This window comes from Hippocampus comes, unplaced genomic scaffold (genome assembly GCF_001891065.2).
Source record: "Hippocampus comes isolate QL1 unplaced genomic scaffold, H_comes_QL1_v1.1 scaffold241, whole genome shotgun sequence".
NCBI classification, from domain to species: Eukaryota; Metazoa; Chordata; class Actinopteri; order Syngnathiformes; family Syngnathidae; genus Hippocampus; species Hippocampus comes.
The window spans coordinates 60622-77253 of record NW_017804969.1 but is presented as its reverse complement, the minus strand read 5'-3'; the positions used below and the strand labels follow the sequence as shown (position 1 = coordinate 77253).

The 16632-nt window shown below is 43.9% G+C and overlaps 2 protein-coding genes and 1 long non-coding RNA gene across 8 annotated transcripts in view; 2 read left to right on the top strand and 1 right to left on the bottom strand.

Moving 5' to 3' along the window:
* The window catches only part of znf462 (zinc finger protein 462), a 36108-nt gene extending 28361 nt beyond the window's left edge, over positions 1-7747 (top strand). For 4 of the 6 annotated variants that reach the window (XM_019890415.1, XM_019890392.1, XM_019890405.1 and 1 more), the window contains exons 6-14: positions 2523-2644; positions 3776-3894; positions 4497-4697; positions 4998-5226; positions 5294-5445; positions 5910-6130; positions 6526-6871; positions 6952-7078; positions 7184-7747. In XM_019890415.1, the coding sequence (XP_019745974.1) occupies positions 2523-2644; positions 3776-3894; positions 4497-4697; positions 4998-5226; positions 5294-5445; positions 5910-6130; positions 6526-6871; positions 6952-7078; positions 7184-7391 (1725 nt within the window). In that variant the 3' untranslated portion in view covers positions 7392-7747. The remainder of the gene's footprint in view (positions 1-2522; positions 2645-3775; positions 3895-4496; positions 4698-4997; positions 5227-5293; positions 5446-5909; positions 6131-6525; positions 6872-6951; positions 7079-7183) is intronic. The other 2 variants (XM_019890383.1, XM_019890373.1) reach the window with 2 other exon arrangements.
* Positions 7748-10164: 2417 nt separating this feature from the next.
* Positions 10165-11070, bottom strand: LOC109528122 (uncharacterized). Its single transcript, XR_002170651.1, has 2 exons — positions 11016-11070; positions 10165-10582 (listed from the first exon to the last, which is right to left on the bottom strand). It is a non-coding gene; the product is annotated as an uncharacterized LOC109528122 (long non-coding RNA).
* A 211-nt stretch (positions 11071-11281) lies between these two features.
* rad23b (RAD23 homolog B, nucleotide excision repair protein) lies at positions 11282-16132 on the top strand. Its single transcript, XM_019890424.1, has 10 exons — positions 11282-11471; positions 12063-12144; positions 12706-12785; positions 13052-13254; positions 13336-13385; positions 14130-14257; positions 14481-14595; positions 14678-14805; positions 14901-15077; positions 15540-16132. The coding sequence occupies exons 1-10, from the start codon at positions 11406-11408 to the stop codon at positions 15651-15653; spliced, it is 1143 nt and encodes a 380-aa protein (XP_019745983.1). The 5' UTR covers positions 11282-11405; the 3' UTR covers positions 15654-16132.
* The last annotated feature ends 500 nt before the right edge of the window (positions 16133-16632 follow it).

The following is a 16632-nucleotide window of genomic DNA, read 5'->3' as shown; positions in this document are numbered from 1 at the left end:
CATTTGAATGTACTATATTATTTGCAGTGGATACGGCTGGCTTTTGATTCATATTTCCAAAACGGATTTGATTTGATTCACAAGGGCCCGATTCAATTACATTGACGATTCACAATTCGCTTTGGTTGATTTTTGATTCAGTTAAGGGCGGATCTCATGTAGGACCAAATTTACTTTAATGTGGAAGATATTCTCAAAAGAAGCAGTGCTGCAAATAGAAACTTTGTGCATTAGTAAAAATAGGAATATTTACATAAGGAATTGAACCCAATACAGTGAAATTTGTCGTGTTTGATTCATTCAACACAAACAATAAATAATGTAAATAAATTCCAACCACAGGGCAGGCTGCGTAAATAAAGCGGCAAAAACACACTCCTCTTTTCACATTTTGAGGTTCTACTCGCACAACTATTTGAAACAAGTATGCAAATATGGCTCTGCATATTGTAATATTTCACAATGTATTCGTCCCCCGTCAGGCGAGCAACACACGTACAAGTGCTTGTCCTGCCCCTTCTCCTCCATGACCATCAGCCAGCTGAAGGAGCATTCGTTGCGAGACCACGGCGAGGCCCTCACCCTACCCAAACTGCGGGCCGCCACGCAGGCCGCTCACGCCGCCCTCCGGACCCCCACCCGACCGACCACAAATGCAGAGCACAGCCCCTTGACTCCGGAAGGTATGATGACATTCTCGAGACTGGGAAATTGGAGATGAGCGTTTTTAACAACCCATTTTTTTCCCCAAAAAAATAATTTCTAATTGCAACCTCAACTCGTTGGCAGCCAATCGCGGGGCAAGCATAGAAGAACAACCCTTCACACTCACACTCACACCCAAGAAAAATTTAGGGTGTTCAATGAACCCTCCATGCTTGTTTTTAGAATGTGGGAGAAAACCAGAGTAACCGGGGAAAAAACTCGAGCAGGCACGGGATGAACATGCAGATTCGAACCCTGGATCCCTGCTCCTCTTTCAGACACGTCATACTGGGAGCCAGCTGATGTCCGCGAGCAACTCAGCAATTACCAAATCTCCTCCCGGAGTCACACGTCCCCCAGCGACCATCGGCCCGACAGCATCCTCACCTGCGAGTTCTGTGAGTTCAGCTCAGGCTACATGCAGAGCCTGCGGCGACACTACCGGGACCGCCATGGTGGCAAGAAGCTCTTTAAGTGCAAGGACTGCACCTTCTTCACCTGCTACAAGTGAGACACCACTGTGCTGAATAATTGAAGCTGGAGATGATGTTAACAGCACTGGTTCTGTTCTCAGGAATACGTTCACCTTGCATGTGGAGGCGGGCCACAACAACAACAGCAACAACAACGTGCCAGAGGACGTCCGGAAAGAGCTTCGCTGCCCTCTCTGTCTCTACCACACCAAATACAAGAGCAGTATGATCGACCACGTTGTCCTGCACAGAGGTACACAAGCTGACTTAATACACTTCCGTGTTTGTCATTCAAAGGTCACAGCAGTCAAATAATACCCCCCTTAAAATTAGCGGGCTCTTCGTTTACATCAAAGCTCAGCGACAATTGGATCAGCTTATGACACACAATCGGGGGTGCAAGGCCATCCATCTCTACTTGCTCCACATCACATGCGCAGCCGACTATATCTGGGAGGGCGGATCTAGGAGTTTTCCAGTCTAAATGTACTCTGCACGCGCCAATCTTATGCACGGACCCTCGCGAGTCAATTTCTGCTTCTGCGATGTCAAGGACTCTGTGCACCACATCCTGATTTTAAAGGGAATTAGCTGGACGCCACTTCGGTTGGCCCGGGAGTCTGCTGCGTTCCGTCGCACGACGCAAAAGCCTTCTTCCATGGACACCATTGAGGTTGAGCAGGTGTACCAAATGTTCTCTTCATTTATTTTCACCAGAGGAGCGTGTGGGTCCGCTGGAGGTGAATCGTTCCAAGCTCTCGCGTCACCTCCAAGGCGTGGTGTTCCGCTGCCACAAGTGCACGTTCACGTGCTCCAGCGACCACGCCCTGCAGCTGCACCTGCACAAGCATGACCTCAAGCCCTACCGTTGCCAGCTGTGCTACTACGACAGCCGCCGCCGAAGCCAGCTGGAGGAGCACCTTCGCCTCGAGCACAAGGTCCGAAGCGTGAGAATCCATGCCTACGTCTTAGCTTTGCATTCTTCCACGCACACGTTGGATGTAAAGGAAAAGCTTATTGAGACTGTATGCGCAAATGACTTGTACTACTTTAAGTGCGTTGTTCTCCTAATGTTCAGACTTTACTCTCGCTACTAAGATCTTGTCACCTGGTACATTATATACACACTGGCAGATACTTAAAACCAAAAGGTACCAAAAAAGTGTGATCGGATCATCCCTAGATATCATTATTACTCCTCTTATTTAAAAAAACAGGAGATTTCAAATTTTCTGAAGGTACTATGCAGCAAACGTCTGAGAAAAGAACACACCCAGAAATGAATTCACGACGCTGAAGCAACGGCGGGCGACGGGGGGCCACCCGTGCGCCCAGTGCGACCGGGTCTTTATGTCCATGCAGGGCCTCCGTTCCCACGAGAGGAGCCACTCTGCCATGGCCATGATCATCAGGGAGGACAAGTACAGCTGCCAGTACTGCCAGTTTGTCTCACCCTTCAGACACAAGTGAGTGCAAGTAGCATCAGTAAAAGCAAATCAAAGTGGATATAATTGATGACCTTTTTTTATTTTTAAAATCCAAGTTTTGTGTTTATGTGCCCAATTATTTTTCTACAAACTACTTTTACAATACATAATATACAAAAAGATGTATTTTTGTAATTATCTTCATGGTTCAAATCAGTTTTATTTAAATTTATAACATTTTTAGGCCTGCAAATATCAATGAATAAATGAGTCATCTGCCGATTATTTATTTACTTTTTGATGAATTCATGTATCGGATACAAAACCTGATCTAAGGTCAATCTGTTCATTTAAATGATTTATTTAAACATTTACTTTTTTCATTCAAAAAAAACTCCAATAAATCCATTTTGTTTTAATTTTTTAAATAACTGCCGTGTATTTTTAAATTTAAATTAATCCTTTAAAAGTTCATCTGGTTTGATTTTTATTTACACATTCTTATAAATTAGACTGAGCAAGAACTCTCCGAGATCTGGGAATGGAGGGATTATCATTTTAACATGGCTAAAAGCTCAAAAAAAAAAAACTGATTTAATATTTATGAATTAAGGGCAACAAGTGGATGTCAAAAGGCATTTGTGATTACAATTTGCTGTTAACTAGTGTTAACTTTTTCTTTTTAAATCCCTCCCTTTTGAGTGTTTATGCTGCCACGTTTATTTTTGCACAGGGAATACTTACACTTAAATCTGTTTATTTCCCCATTAAAAAAAAAAATGCTCCGAATGCGCGAAGATGTCCAGTCTGTTTGGGAACAGACACAAATTATTTTATCCATCAGACATGGAGCGATCAGGACCAAGAGTCAGGTGTAATCCCCATTGTATACTGTGCGTCCTGACCTAGAAACAGGCTCCACTCCCATGCCACCCAGGCAGGCTGGCATTCAAAACACAGCCAGCTTCCCCACAGGCATTCCCACCAGGGGATTGTGGGTTGATGAGTCCCCCTCTCTCCTCCACCGCCGCAGCTCTCTGTTCTGGAAAATGTACTTCAAAACCATAGCGCTGCTTGATTCCTGGCAGTTTGTCATCCATCCCTTTTGTTGTAGTTTCACCATTGTTTTTTTGAATGTCTTGTCTCCTCCTCTCTCTCTCTCGTCATTAGTCTGGACAGACACATGCAGTCTCACCACGGCCACCACAAACCCTTCAAGTGCAAACTATGCCCCTTTAAGTCTGCCTACGTGAGCCGTTTGAAGAGCCACCTGCACAAGGCACACACTGGTAAATATATAGAGCCGCATACCCATTATTGTTGCAAGAATTGTATAAATAATAGACCTAAATAGTATTGATAGAACAGAGAGAAGTTTGTAAGTGAGAAGGTTTTATGTTTGATGTAATCATTTTAATGTACTATATTATTTGCAGTGGATACGGCTGGCTTTTGATTCATATTTCCAAAACGGATTTGATTTGATTCACAAGGGCCCGATTCAATTACATTGACGATTCACAATTCGCTTTGGTTGATTTTTGATTCAGTTAAGGGCGGATCTCATGTAGGACCAAATTTACTTTAATGTGGAAGATATTCTCAAAAGAAGCAGTGCTGCAAATAGAAACTTTGTGCATTAGTAAAAATAGGAATATTTACATAAGGAATTGAACCCAATACAGTGAAATTTGTCGTGTTTGATTCATTCAACACAAACAATAAATAATGTAAATAAATTCCAACCACAGGGCAGGCTGCGTAAATAAAGCGGCAAAAACACACTCCTCTTTTCACATTTTGAGGTTCTACTCGCACAACTATTTGAAACAAGTATGCAAATATGGCTCTGCATATTGTAATATTTCACAATGTATTCGTCCCCCGTCAGGCGAGCAACACACGTACAAGTGCTTGTCCTGCCCCTTCTCCTCCATGACCATCAGCCAGCTGAAGGAGCATTCGTTGCGAGACCACGGCGAGGCCCTCACCCTACCCAAACTGCGGGCCGCCACGCAGGCCGCTCACGCCGCCCTCCGGACCCCCACCCGACCGACCACAAATGCAGAGCACAGCCCCTTGACTCCGGAAGGTATGATGACATTCTCGAGACTGGGAAATTGGAGATGAGCGTTTTTAACAACCCATTTTTTTCCCCAAAAAAATAATTTCTAATTGCAACCTCAACTCGTTGGCAGCCAATCGCGGGGCAAGCATAGAAGAACAACCCTTCACACTCACACTCACACCCAAGAAAAATTTAGGGTGTTCAATGAACCCTCCATGCTTGTTTTTAGAATGTGGGAGAAAACCAGAGTAACCGGGGAAAAAACTCGAGCAGGCACGGGATGAACATGCAGATTCGAACCCTGGATCCCTGCTCCTCTTTCAGACACGTCATACTGGGAGCCAGCTGATGTCCGCGAGCAACTCAGCAATTACCAAATCTCCTCCCGGAGTCACACGTCCCCCAGCGACCATCGGCCCGACAGCATCCTCACCTGCGAGTTCTGTGAGTTCAGCTCAGGCTACATGCAGAGCCTGCGGCGACACTACCGGGACCGCCATGGTGGCAAGAAGCTCTTTAAGTGCAAGGACTGCACCTTCTTCACCTGCTACAAGTGAGACACCACTGTGCTGAATAATTGAAGCTGGAGATGATGTTAACAGCACTGGTTCTGTTCTCAGGAATACGTTCACCTTGCATGTGGAGGCGGGCCACAACAACAACAGCAACAACAACGTGCCAGAGGACGTCCGGAAAGAGCTTCGCTGCCCTCTCTGTCTCTACCACACCAAATACAAGAGCAGTATGATCGACCACGTTGTCCTGCACAGAGGTACACAAGCTGACTTAATACACTTCCGTGTTTGTCATTCAAAGGTCACAGCAGTCAAATAATACCCCCCTTAAAATTAGCGGGCTCTTCGTTTACATCAAAGCTCAGCGACAATTGGATCAGCTTATGACACACAATCGGGGGTGCAAGGCCATCCGTCTCTACTTGCTCCGCATCACATGCGCAGCCGACTATATCTGCGAGGGCGGATCTAGGAGTTTTCCAGTCTAAACGTACTCTGCACGGGCCAATCTTATGCACGGACCCTCGCGAGTCAATTTCTGCTTCTGCGATGTCAAGGACTCTGTGCACCACATCCTGATTTTAAAGGGAATTAGCTGGACGCCACTTCGGTTGGCCCGGGAGTCTGCTGCGTTCCGTCGCACGATGCAAAAGCCTTCTTCCATGGACACCATTGAGGTTGAGCAGGTGTACCAAATGTTCCGTTCATTTATTTTCACCAGAGGAGCGTGTGGGTCCGCTGGAGGTGAATCGTTCCAAGCTCTCGCGTCACCTCCAAGGCGTGGTGTTCCGCTGCCACAAGTGCACGTTCACGTGCTCCAGCGACCACGCCCTGCAGCTGCACCTGCACAAGCATGACCTCAAGCCCTACCGTTGCCAGCTGTGCTACTACGACAGCCGCCGCCGAAGCCAGCTGGAGGAGCACCTTCGCCTCGAGCACAAGGTCCGAAGCGTGAGAATCCATGCCTACGCCTTAGCTTTGCGTTCTTCCACGCACACGTTGGATGTAAAGGAAAAGCTTATTGAGACTGTATGCGCAAATGACTTGTACTACTTTAAGTGCGTTGTTCTCCTAATGTTCAGACTTTACTCTCGCTACTAAGATCTTGTCACCTGGTACATTATATACACACTGGCAGATACTTAAAACCAAAAGGTACCAAAAAAGTGTGATCGGATCATCCCTAGATATCATTATTACTCCTCTTATTTAAAAAAACAGGAGATTTCAAATTTTCTGAAGGTACTATGCAGCAAACGTCTGAGAAAAGAACACACCCAGAAATGAATTTTCCAGTGGTAAGTCAAACTCAAAGGAGACATTGTGGTTGTGATCAGGTCATCCGGAACTTTGAGCTGATGGGCCGCGTAAACTTAGACCAGCTGGAGATGATGGAGGAGCAGGAAAACAGCAGCAGTGACGAGGAGCAGGAGCAGCGGGAGGAGCTGGAGATTGGGGAGGAGGAACAAAAGGAGGAAGAACAAGAGCAGGGCGACGGGATGGAGATGGCCGTAGATGAAAGCGTCGCTGCGGCAGATGAGGTTGAAGGCACGGAGGCGAAGGAGAACCCGGGAGAGGAAGAGGGAGGCGTGGAGGAGGACGAGCAGGAGGGCAGCATCAGAGAGGAAGAGGAAAACGAGGAGGAGTTCAAAGAGGTGGAAGAAGAGAGGACCGCACGACAAGGTTTCCTATCAAAGCAATTTTACGATCGAAGTCATAAATCAATCCCAAACTGGAGCATCCATGAAACTCTTGTTTCCTAGAAGTCCTTGCTTCTCCAATGAGCAGCAGCAGCAGCAGCTCTGGAGAGAAGCGTCTTCCCTGTGAATTCTGTGGACGCTGCTTCACTAACAATGTGGACTGGGAACGCCATGTCCTTCGTCACGGCATGTAAGTCACAATCTTGTAAAATGACACATTGAAGCTATCTCATGGGTTTCAATGTGGTCTTCTACCACCATGCAATTCTATTGTCAAGTACATGATCTCTTCTAGGACGGTGAACAATAGTCAACCGGACACCAGCACAAACTTGAACTTGGAGGCCTCAGCCCCATCCTCCCTCTCTTCCACTTCCGTCGACACTGGACCGGAACTTTCCACCAACCGGGATGAGGAGCAGAACACTTTGACTCTTTCACCGGGTCAGCACGCGGACGATGGGGAGCTGCTTGATGCTAAAAAGGATCAACAGTCGGGTTGACCCGATTGGGACTTTTCGAGGATAGGTTAAAACAGGACGTCTAAGGAAATTAAACAAAAGAGCGCATCATTAGATTGTAGGTGTTATAAATATATATTCAAGTATTAGGTTGTGCTGCTTTAAAAAAAAAAAAAAGAAAGAAAAAAAAGCTGGCGGTCCCCTAGGACAGATTTTAATATATTGGTAACCAATAGTGAACTTTATTGCTGACATTCTGGTCAAAAAGTACAGTGAAAGATGCCACCTATCTATATACAAATTATTTATAGAGAATGTTGTCCCAAAATGATTATCCAAATTGAGAGTATTTGAAGCACCTTTGACACTTACACATGGAAAAAAAAAAACAAACCAAACAATGTAGAGAGCTACCTTATCTTTTTCCCATTCAAGCCTTGTGTTACCACATGTAGTCTGGCTCACACCTTATCCAGTTTACTACTAATGCTCATTGGTAGAAACAATTGACTTCCCCATGTTGTGTAGCAAATTGCTATCTTTAGATCCTTTATGATATAATTATTATACTACGTATAAGCCTTCAGTCCCTAATTGTCTGGACTGTACTGTTTAGAATGATTGTGCGGTAAATGTTTTCGTTTTCAACCCAGGTTATCAATATCACCATCGAAGGTCGGTGGATGCGCACGATGACAACAAATTGAGGAGTCAGGTTTCTATCTGAACTACAGGTTAGCATCTCAATTTAAGGTGCTAAAGGTTGCACTTGTCGATTTTGGTCATGAATCAATCAAATCGCGATTAATGTCGCCTTGAAACAAATTAACTACAAAATGAAGTGCACTGCTGGGCTGCAACTAGGAAAGCTGCCGTGGTGTCACTCAACGAGTTTTTTGTTTGAAGACCACAACATGACGTCAGCACTACTACAAAATGAAGTGCACTGCTGGGCTGCAACTAGTAAAGCTGCCGTGGAGTCACTCAACTAGTTTTGTTTGAAGACGACAACATGACGTCAGCACCCGGAAGTTGGAACCAGATCCACGGCGGTCAGCATTATTCTGCATAGAAACAGGAGTTCAGAACATTCAACAATTCGCCGATTGTGATTGTTTCCTCATAGTTGAATAATGGAATTCCATTTTCGCAACATCATGTGAATAGAAAAGTTGTAGTCAACAGATAACTTGTTAAAAATAAAAATTGCCAGCAAATTTGACGCTAATGAAGTAGAAACACGTTTGACTGCTTATCATTCAGCCAACAATTTTGGTCATTCTCGTTCCATCTTTTTCCAGCTTGGGGTCCTCTGTTTATGATGCAGTTTTAAACGGTACCAAGTCGAAGTGTGTCGTAGTCCATCGCCACAAATGTGGGAACTATCATAAATGCAGACCCAAATACAGAGACAAGTGCAACCTTCACAAAAGCCTAGGGTTTTTTTTAATTATAATTTCATTTCAATGATCGCCCCCTTACTTTTCCTGTGTCATTGTCTACGTTTGTGCTTCTTTTCAATCATAGAAAACAAAAAAGGAATAGATTGTATTTGTGTTGAAAGTTGCTGCTTGAATGCCCTAAGCCTTATGATGAGGAAAAAAATATATCGAAATCAGACGTTCGTCAAATGCCCAAATTAGCGCTGTTACGAAGAAAAAAAAAAATCAAGCGCCTTTGATAAGTATTTTCATGTGTCATCCAACTAGCTGTCAAGCCTGCTGTGTTGCGCTGCTGTTGATGTCTTTGTCGTCAGCGGACAAAAGGGAAAGTCCAACTGGCATCCGTGTAAAAAACTACTCGTTACGTGTTTGAACTGTGGTCTTTCGAAAAGGATACGATAAAGCCCTTCCCACCCCCCACCCCCGACCTTGTTACGCTGAAAAAATAAATAGCACAGTTGACGCATCCCAGACTTGCTGTACAAATTCCGTTAACAATGGGGAAAGGAATTGCCCTTGGAACCATGTTTGAGTAATTCAGCAGTTGCTTTAAACGACAACAAGCCATCCATCCATTATCCGAGCCGCTTATCCTCACGTGGGTCATGAGCGTTCTGGAGCCTATCTCAACTGTCTTGGCAGTAGGCAGGGAGCACCCTGGAACCATCAGCAAAATATTTAAATACTGGCAGTGTGAAAAGGGGTCTACAACACGTCCACGTAAATCTGTTACGGCTTTGATACAATCTCTGAAGGTAGAAAATAGCTTGGTTGATTTTGTACCCCTCATTCCGTGTGAGTGCTTGAAAGCAACAGCGGAACAATACAATGGCTGTTATTGGCGCACACCTTCCCATCGCTGTTAGGGCTCTGCTCTGATACTACCTCCAAAGGCAGAAAATGGCCCGGGTTGATTTCCTACACCTTTCCATTCGTACAGCATAGCTGCTTCATGAGTTAACCCGTCAGTCACCTGAGATCCGGTTGCCGCTATCCCAGACATTTGTATCTGTCCCCATTCGTCCGTAGTTGGCAGAGCGTGGATGTGGCAACCTGTCTGTCCTCTTACTCGACTTAAGTGTAGCGATCGGGTCGATGCCGAGTTGTCATCTCCCACTTGGACCTCCTCCCATTGTTAAAACCAGATGCCGGGACAAACTCGGAATTTGAGGCTCTCCAAGCTTTAATTTTTTTTTTTTTTTTTGGTGGTTTTCTATTGATATTGAATAGTTTGTGACTATGAATCTCATTCATTGTGTCATCACAGTCTCGTTCTGGCTGTAAGAAAATAAAAATAAACCTCCTGCTTGACCCAAAGTTGAGTCCCTGCTGAGAACACACTGGATATATACTTTGTACATGGTTTTGTTTTGTTTTTTAGGTTGACACTAGAATCAGTCCTATGCCGTTTTTCCCCTTAAATCCCTGATATGGTGGGTTGTGATCGTTGCCTAGGATGATTGTTTACAATTTGATTCCATGTTATCTCCGGATATTCTGTACATATTGTAATTCATTGTCTTTTTTTAACTTGATAATAAAGTTATCAGATAACGCTCGTACGTCTTCCCATTTGTTGTGCGCAAATGTCATTTAATATTAGCATACTGGCTGTCTTTTGAGGGTTGGGGTGTTGAGATATGTTCTCACGTCTGATGTCAAGTCTGAGCACGATGTTCAGAGCGCAGAGGATCAGATTTTTAATCTGCCGCTTACTGCTTCAGATGAGGGGCAAAGGAGGACATGACGTGAATGTTTGCCAACCCTGTGAGTGAAGATGAAGCCTCCGCGCTGAAAAAGTCCAGATGGATAGAGGCTGATGTAAAGATTGACACTGATACATTTGTTGCATATGTGACTTCAGATCAGCGATTCCCTCACTTAGTACTGAGTGCAAGTAGCCCAATCAATAGAAGATAAATGCATGGATTGTTCTGACTTGATTACAAGCAATATGCATAAAATAATGCTGATGGTATTCCTTCGGATTTAAATAAAATGCTTCTGTGTATGTGAGAGAGAGAGCGAGCGAGAGAGACAGAGACAGACGCACACACTCAGAAACGACTATATGTTGCGTTCCAGGTAACTCGTAAAAATAATAAAGTAAACATACGGAAGTAACGTCACACTTCAAGGACCTCTAAAGAACACACGCACTGTTTACGTAATGGAATTTAAAGAATAATGTATAAAGACATGGACGTCGTGGTTATACTCTTACCTAAGCGGACAAAGATGAGCACACTCAACACGAGTCATTGGATGTCCCAGTGCATACGAACGCAACATCTAAAATAAATATATAAAAATAACAACCAGACAACTGAATAAAAGGAACACGTTAAACGTTTTATTTAAAAACAATATACATAGATACGTATACCAAGTATTCTTAAGTAATATTATTGACGCGTTTGTTTTAATGTGAATATGTGACGTAAATGTAAAATAGAATTTGATGTAGAAGAAGAGTGCATAACCGTAGAAGAAGAGTCGCGCTAAACCGTCATGGCGCCTGACAGTTTGTAATGTGACAGCGAAAGCATCAGAGTCCTGCAAGTTTATTACATCCCCTTTGCACCGTGTCTGTGGATATCACGCCGCCGCCATAATGCAGATCACTTTGAAAACTTTACAACAGCAGACGTTCAAAATCGACATTGACGAGGAGGAAACGGTAGGAGTCGAAAAAAATCATCAAGAGAGTAGGAGGGGGCGGAGGGCTGGAAGCAGGACTATTTGTGTGACCATTTTGTGTAAACCACCTCTTTGTATGGCTCCAAAAACTAATAGTGTATGTATAAGAACTTTCAGAATGTATACATCTTAAGTTTTATGTGAATTGATCGTCACGGTCGTGATTGTACTGACTGAAAAGTCATCAGTGTCTAGCCCAAGCCTCCTACTATTACAATGTGAAATAAAGCCATACTGCCTCGCCATAATGAACGTGCAGAACGTTCTGTTTCAGACCACTATTTAATGCGAATCTGTACACAAATTTGTTTCATAAACATTTTACTGATATCTTACAGAGGCTAGCTAGATAACAAGAGACCTTGATAACATCCAGAGTGACTTCCAGTTATAGACAAACGACTCCTTCGTTCAGTGAGACTTCAGCTTCAGTTTATGGCCACAAAGTACACTTTAGACCTTGTTCTGGATGCCTTTGAATGTGTGGAGCTGATCCTAATGTTGTGGTTGGGTATATACTATTGTTTAAAATAGTAAAATGATAATTTAATGTATCATGTTTTGGTTAAAGGTAACAACATTAAAAGAGAGGATTGAACATGAGAAGGGCAAGGACAATTTTCCTGTTGCTGGGCAGAAACTCATCTATGCTGGTACTGAATTCTATCTTTACTATAGTATTTTGTTTCACTTACTGTTTAAGATGAATGTATTATTTGTTATATTTTAAGATTAATTAGTCATTTCTCAATGTACGGTTGTGCCTTGAAATGTAAATTTAATTCATTCCCTAACCATGGTCATAATTCAAAACAGTTGGATCTCTTGTTTAAATGCCATTAATCCATTCCAGCCTTTCATAAGAAAACTAGCTCTCTATAATATTTTCAATATGACATTGATATGCTAATTGAATGTCAAGAAATTAACCAGTTTTGCCACATTTTTTGGCTTTACTTCCATGGACATTGTGCTTCTGCTTCTGGATTGTGTGCCTTGGCCACTAGGGGTCATTATAATCCAGTCATTTGTTTTGTTTGTTTGTAAAATTAAAAGAAGAAAAAACAGAAAGTAAGTTGAGTAACTTGTATCTCGAGGCACCACTGTACTGTATGTTCAATAAATGTTTCAATAGTCGCCAATAATACATTGGAGTGGAGTATATTTTCAAATTTGGTTGAAATGATCTTAACATATGTTTACGCCTCCCACAGGTAAAATCCTCAGCGATGACTCTGTCCTCAAAGAATACAAAATTGATGAAAAGAACTTTGTGGTCGTCATGGTGACAAAGGTATCACCGTACCTTTTGTTTTTCAAATTTTGAAATCACTCAATCAATAATAAGATGTAAATCAGGCAGCAAAGTTTTTTTTTTTTTTTTTAATTGTTTTCTCCAGATAGTCCAGCTTCCTGTCACATTCTAATAACATCCATGTTAGGTTCATTGACTGTGCAGCTGTTATAGGCCCCAGCTCCCGTGCCCCGAATGAGAACAAGAAGTATAGAACTGGATGGATATAACCGAAATAAATGTTGTGGTTTTGTGTCTTGATCAAGCCTAAGAAGGCCCCCTCTGCATCTCAGCCGTCACCAGCTGTGTCAACGGCAGACACAGCGCCTCCACCGACGCCGCCGTCCGCCTTGCACAATCCAACTGAGCGACTTCCGGCGGACGGGCAAGCAGAAGCAAGGCGACCTCCTCCTGCTGCTGCTGCGTCGGCTTCGGCCGCCACTGCCAACGCGGTGCCTCCCTCGTCGGGGTAACTGTGAAAATCGCAGTCATGTCCTACATTTTGTGGCATTGACGATCCTAACTCATCCCAGTCTGCTTTCTTTTGCAGCATCTGGGGGACCTTTGGCAACTTAATGGACGAGGCAGGTTCAAACGTTGGTAAGGCCATGTTTTCTTTTTAAGTTGAACATCATCTTTTATGTAATGCTGGTGGAGCTCTATCTGCTTTGAAATTTAAATAAACATCCCGGTGAAAGCCAAAAGTCCTCACCGTGATCATCAAAGTCACACAAGCTTAAAATTAAATTGACCACAAATGTAGCGTAACGCTAACACACACATAATACTCGGAACGCGACTGTCAAACACATGGTAGCTAGCAGCTAGTGCAAGAAGCTAACAGAGCAGGCGACAGCGTCCCTCACTACTCCTCCTTGCCAGTCATCACAAACAGATGAACTCAAAAGCAAATCAAAGGATTAGCAATAATGTCTGAGAGTCAAACGAGAACAAGAAGCTAATGTTTGCACTGCTTACAACCTCTCCCGGGTGCCCCCCTTTTTTTTTTTGCCGGCAAAAGGCACAATTTCAGTCACAGAAGACACCAAATGAAAGTCCTTTGTTCACCAAAAATTTGCTCAATATATTCGTTATTCTTTACTTCTGTTTATTGCAGTGTTAGTCGTAATAGGCAGGGAAACCAAAATTGCATTGCTAAGCAGTCTCCATCTTCACTTCCTACATGTCAAATACCACAAAAGTTGGCCAGTACCAGCTTCAGCTCTTTCCTGTCTACGTGACGTCAAACATTCTCCACGTCCTAAAATAGATAACAACGTTTAAAATGTGTCCTCCTCAACATTTGAGCCAACCATCAAAAGCGCTCCTTTGTTTACGTCGCAGTGACGGGCGCATCATATGACGCCATGGTGACAGAGATGATGCTGATGGGCTACGAGAGCGAGCAGGTTGTGGAGGCGCTAAGAGCCAGCTTCAACAACCCCGACCGAGCTGTGGAGTACCTCCTCTCGGTAAGAACTCGCAGTTAGTAGACAAGGCAAGTTTTCAACCTTTGACGGTGGTATCAGAATTGTAAAGATGCACTTTTGTAACGGTCTGTAAGAGTGCGCAGTTTTGCAGCTTTATTCTGTGTCGCTGTCGTTTGAAAGCAGCACTGCTGGGAGTGGTTTGGTTAGTTATGTCGCTGCACCTTGTACAGTTTACATTTCAAACCTTTCATGGCTCCTTCCCTAGGGTATTCCAGGCAGGGATCCGGTCCAGGCCAGAGGGTCCGACACCACGTTGAGTGGAGCTCCGGCCGGCCCCACGGGGGATATAAATGACCTCGACAACATGGGCGCCTCACAGGGTGCAAGTAGCTCGAGCGTCAGAAACAATGACTTCATGTTAAATCCTAACATAAGAGATTGACGTGATTGTTCTTCTGTCAGATAATCCGTTGAGTTTCTTAAGGAACCAGCCTCAGTTCCACATGATGCGGCACCTGATCCAGCAGAACGCTTCCCTGCTTCCTGCTCTGCTGCAAGAGATCGGGAGGGAAAACCCAGAGCTGCTGCAAGTAAGCGGAGACCCTGATTCATATGCCACATGCAATCTTTAAACCGCCATGGTGGCATCACAAAAACCAATTAATTTCATTTTCCCCCACCGCAGGAGATCAGCAACCACCAGGAGCACTTCATTCAGATGCTAAACGAGCCTCTCCCCGAGTCGCCCGGGCCCATGGCCCACGACTCCGGGAGCTCCGGAGGTGCGCCGGGCGACTCACAGAGCGGCAGTCACTTGAGCTACATTCAGGTCACCCCGCAGGAGAAGGAAGCCATCGAAAGGGTGAGCGCACGGGGCAAACGCCATTCGCATTTGTTGCCTATGATGTTTGGGTGGGGGGGAGGGGGGTTGTTTTGTTATTTGCTTAAGTCAACTATTGTGGGCATTTCAAGAGTTTGACAGTGATTTCCGGGATTGCAATTTCTTTTTTTTTTTCATCAATTATCAATTATTTTCATCAATTGATATCATTGGGAACATCTCAAGGAGTCATGGCTGGAATCGATCAGGAAGCCAACAGTTATGGTCCGAAGCAGCCATTTTGACAAACATGGTGTTTGTCAACTCACCAACTTGAAGCTTGACAGGAAGCATTGTTGCACTTTGAAGGTTCCACAAGGTGTGTTTATATCTAATTGGTGCATATCCTTTGTGTGTGCGTGTGTGTGTGCGTGTGTGTGTGCGTGTGTGTGCGTGTGTGTGTGCGTGTGTGTGTGTGTGTGTGTGTGTGTGTGTGTGTTGCAGTTAAAAGCGTTAGGCTTTCCCGAGGGACTGGTCATACAAGCTTACTTCGCGTGCGAGAAGAATGAGAATTTGGCCGCCAACTTCCTTTTACAGCAGAACTTTGATGACGATTGAGACGACCAACTTTTGCTTTTTTTGTTTTATTTCTTATGTTTGATTGCCACCATTGAATATAAGCCATTTACCAAACCTTACCCCCCAAAAATCGATTTCATTCACCATTATGTAGATTAATTTGTAGTTATGATTAATTTTCTTTTCTTTTCAAATCATGACACCATTTTTCTGTGTAAAGAAAAATCGGAATGGTAATCTCTACTCATAGCCAATGTCTTTTCTTTTTTAAATTTTTGAAAACTTGTGTGTCATCTTTGTTGTTGGACCCTCAATGTCTTATTTTTTTCTATGTATATATATATATTTTTGAAAACGTTTACTTGTGTGTCAATGATGTCATCTTTGTTCTTCGGACCCCCTCGGGTCCCCACCACCACACAAACCTTATCAGCATGTGAACCAGCTGAAGTTATGTGCTTTACACACATAATAAATAGACTTGTCTTTTAATCTTAAATAAATACCATATGATCTACTGTGTGTATGTCCTCCATTGCAACTATTTGACCTATTTGTTACTATTTCAGTTTAGTTTTGTATGTTCCATTTGTGTCAAATGCATTGAGTATTCTGAGCCCACAGTGCTGCGCTTTCACGAAGGTGCCGAGAGGGGGCGCGCTGATCTCCACCCTGCCGGTGAGTCACTGCATTTGCCATTACCAATTTCAGTCAGGCGACCGGTGGAGAGGTGCGGGAATCGATTCCGGCTGCTGAGGCTTCCTGTGTGAAGTTTGAATGTTGTCGCCGTACTCCGATTTCCTCCCACATTCCGAAAACACGCATGGCAGGTTAGCGAAACACAAAATTGTCCTTCAGTGTGATTGTGAGTGAATGGTTGTTCGTCTTAAGTGTGCCCTGCGAGTGACTGGCAACCAATTGATTGAGGGTGTACGTCGCGACCTTTGTGAGGATAAACGGATTAGAAAATGGATGGCTGATTTCTGGCAGGATTTCTAAAGCAACTTGAATAAGGTTT